Source organism: Sesamum indicum, chloroplast, assembly GCF_026168435.1.
Source record: "Sesamum indicum chloroplast, complete genome".
Classification (NCBI taxonomy): domain Eukaryota; kingdom Viridiplantae; phylum Streptophyta; class Magnoliopsida; order Lamiales; family Pedaliaceae; genus Sesamum; species Sesamum indicum.
Genome location: NC_016433.2, coordinates 70,001 through 72,500, shown reverse-complemented (window position 1 = coordinate 72,500; position 2,500 = coordinate 70,001). Strand labels below are relative to the sequence as shown.

Here is a 2,500-nt window from a genome sequence, read left to right as displayed (position 1 = left end):
CTATACATTGATTCTTTTTTTTCGCAATTTTTTTTTTGAACCGTATGCATCAAAAGGTGCATGTACGGTTCTTAAGGGATACAATTTTACCCTACTCAACCGACTTTATCGAGAAAGATTACTTTTTTTAGGACAAGAAGTTCAGAGCGAGATCTCGAATCAACTTATGGGTCTTATGGTATATCTCAGTATTGAGGATGATACCAAAGATCTGTATTTGTTTATAAACTCTCCTGGCGGATGGGTAATATCTGGAGTAGGTATTTATGATACTATGCAATTTGTGCGACCAGACGTCCATACAATATGCATAGGATTAGCCGCGTCAATGGGATCTTTTATCCTGGTTGGAGGAGAAATTACCAAACGTCTAGCATTCCCTCACGCTTGGCGCCAATGAGGTTTTTTTATTTGAGAGAAAAAAGAAAACTATGCCTTCGCCATATGAATATTAAGTAATAATAGCATGGCACTTCGAATTCGATATGCAAAAATTTTGTATTGTTTTCTTTTCAAAAGATTCGATTATGTATCGAGAGAGTAGTATGAGATAAAAGGTATTTCCGATTTTCTCTTGGCTATCGGGAGTCCAATTCAGCGTCACAAACACTTTTGTTTTCACACCGAAGGGCTCTTAACAATATTTATGTTATAAAAAAAAGAGTGCGAAAAAAAAACAAGATTTTTCCTTTTTTGGTTGGATCAAAAAGAAACTTTGGGATTGCTGAATCAAAGACAAAAAAAGAATCCATTTTAAAATAGAAAGCAACGGAGCCATCATAGTATTTTTTAACTCCTACGAAAGGAAGGGTGGCAATTTGATCATTTACCCATCTGGGGATGATAGATTTTTTATCTTTCTTGAATGGAAAGTAAGGGTCAATTTGATTGTAGAGCCGTATGCAATGCACAAAAAATGATGCCCGTACGGTTGTTCAATTCTATCTTTTTTCCTATTATTCTTTATCTTTCTTTTCTGTTCGTTTCATCACACCAGATAGAGAACCTTTCTATCATCAGGGTAATGATCCATCAACCTGCTAGTTCTTTTTATGAGGCGCAAGCGGGAGAATTTATCCTGGAAGCGGAAGAACTGCTGAAAATACGCGAAACCCTCACAAGGGTTTATGTAGAAAGGACGGGCAAACCATTATGGGTTGTATCTGAAGACATGGAAAGAGACGTTTTTATGTCAGCAACAGAAGCCAAAGCTTATGGAATTGTTGATCTTGTAGCAGTTGAATGAAAAAAAAAATGGATTTTGTGCAAATCCGTGATTTGAGATTTTATCTCCGAGTTTACTATTCTATTAAATAGAATAAATTCATAATCATCCGGTTAGGATCAATCTAAACCAGCCCATTATGTATATCATTCAACATGCCAACTATTAAACAACTTATTAGAAATGCAAGACAGCCAATTCGAAATGTCACGAAATCCCCCGCTCTTCGGGGATGTCCTCAGCGTCGAGGAACATGTACTAGGGTGTATGTGCGACTCGTTTAGATCATGAGCTGACACAAAAAAAGCAAGAAAACCGCTTTCCAGTATGAATGATCAGTACCAATGAATAGGATAGAATGGAAGAAGGAACTCCATTCGCTATCTAAAAATAAGCAAATCGATCCCTCTATTGTGTATAAAGTTTATGGTTTCCATTGGTGCAAACCCAATCACCTGAATTTAAGATGAGAAGCAATTCTCCATTGGTAGCAAATGGTTATCCATTAAGCGGAGGAAATCTTATTGAAATTCAAAAAAAACATAAAAATGAAGTTCTTACTCGGTCAAGAACGGACTACGAGGGTCAGCTACCCAGCTAACTTTCAGAATTAAATACCGTTACTGTATAAGTGGGTCTGATTGTGAAAGACCTGTTACTGGATAATTCATGGGTAGAGCCAAAGAGTGTGGTGTGAACTATACAAGTTCCCAATAACATTGATTAAATGAAGTAAAGGCTCCGGTGTATAGAGAAGACCTCACCGTTTAAGAAGTAACCATAGAAACGATGGAACCCACTATTTCTTTATCCATTTAATCTTTTTTTTATTGACTATATTTTTGACACCTAGCAAAAGAAAATTTCTTATTTCTTTCGTATTTCGCAGTAAAATACCTAAAAAAAGAAAAAATCGTGGTCGGGAAGGTTATAGTAGCCAAAGCCATTGGAATTTGTATTTTATACATTGGAAAAATCCGTTTGGTTATTAATAGACCAAGGCGGGGAAAATAATAACTGAAAGAAAAGAAATCAATTAGTTATTCGTCAAAGTTTGATTTATTCAATGACCAGAATTAAACGCGGATATATAGCTCGGAGACGTAGAACAAAAATTCGTTTATTTGCATCAAGTTTTCGAGGGGCTCATTCAAGACTTACTCGAACTATTACTCAACAGAAAATAAGAGCTTTGTTTTCGGCTGATCGAGATAGGGATAAGCAAAAGAGAAATTTTCGTCGTTTGTGGATCACTCGGATAAACGGAGTAATTCG

General features: G+C 36.1%; 3 protein-coding genes. All coding sequences in view use genetic code 11, as the record gives it.

The window, feature by feature from the left end:
* Positions 1 to 1,246, top strand: part of clpP (ATP-dependent Clp protease proteolytic subunit) — a 1,960-nt gene extending 714 nt beyond the window's left edge. The window contains exons 2-3 of one mRNA in view: positions 97 to 388; positions 1,019 to 1,246. Of these exons, the coding sequence (YP_004935691.1) occupies positions 97 to 388; positions 1,019 to 1,246 (520 nt within the window).
* A 134-nt stretch (positions 1,247 to 1,380) lies between these two features.
* On the top strand, positions 1,381 to 1,494 carry rps12 (ribosomal protein S12; one part of a trans-spliced gene, as the record gives it; the record has 2 gene entries for this part). Coding sequences YP_004935690.1 and YP_004935645.1 both cover positions 1,381 to 1,494 — 114 coding nt within the window.
* A 797-nt stretch (positions 1,495 to 2,291) lies between these two features.
* rpl20 (ribosomal protein L20) overlaps positions 2,292 to 2,500 on the top strand; it is a 387-nt gene continuing 178 nt past the window's right edge. Inside the window, exon 1 of the mRNA in view lies at positions 2,292 to 2,500. This exon is cut by the window's right edge and continues 178 nt beyond it. Coding sequence (YP_004935689.1) covers positions 2,292 to 2,500 — 209 coding nt within the window.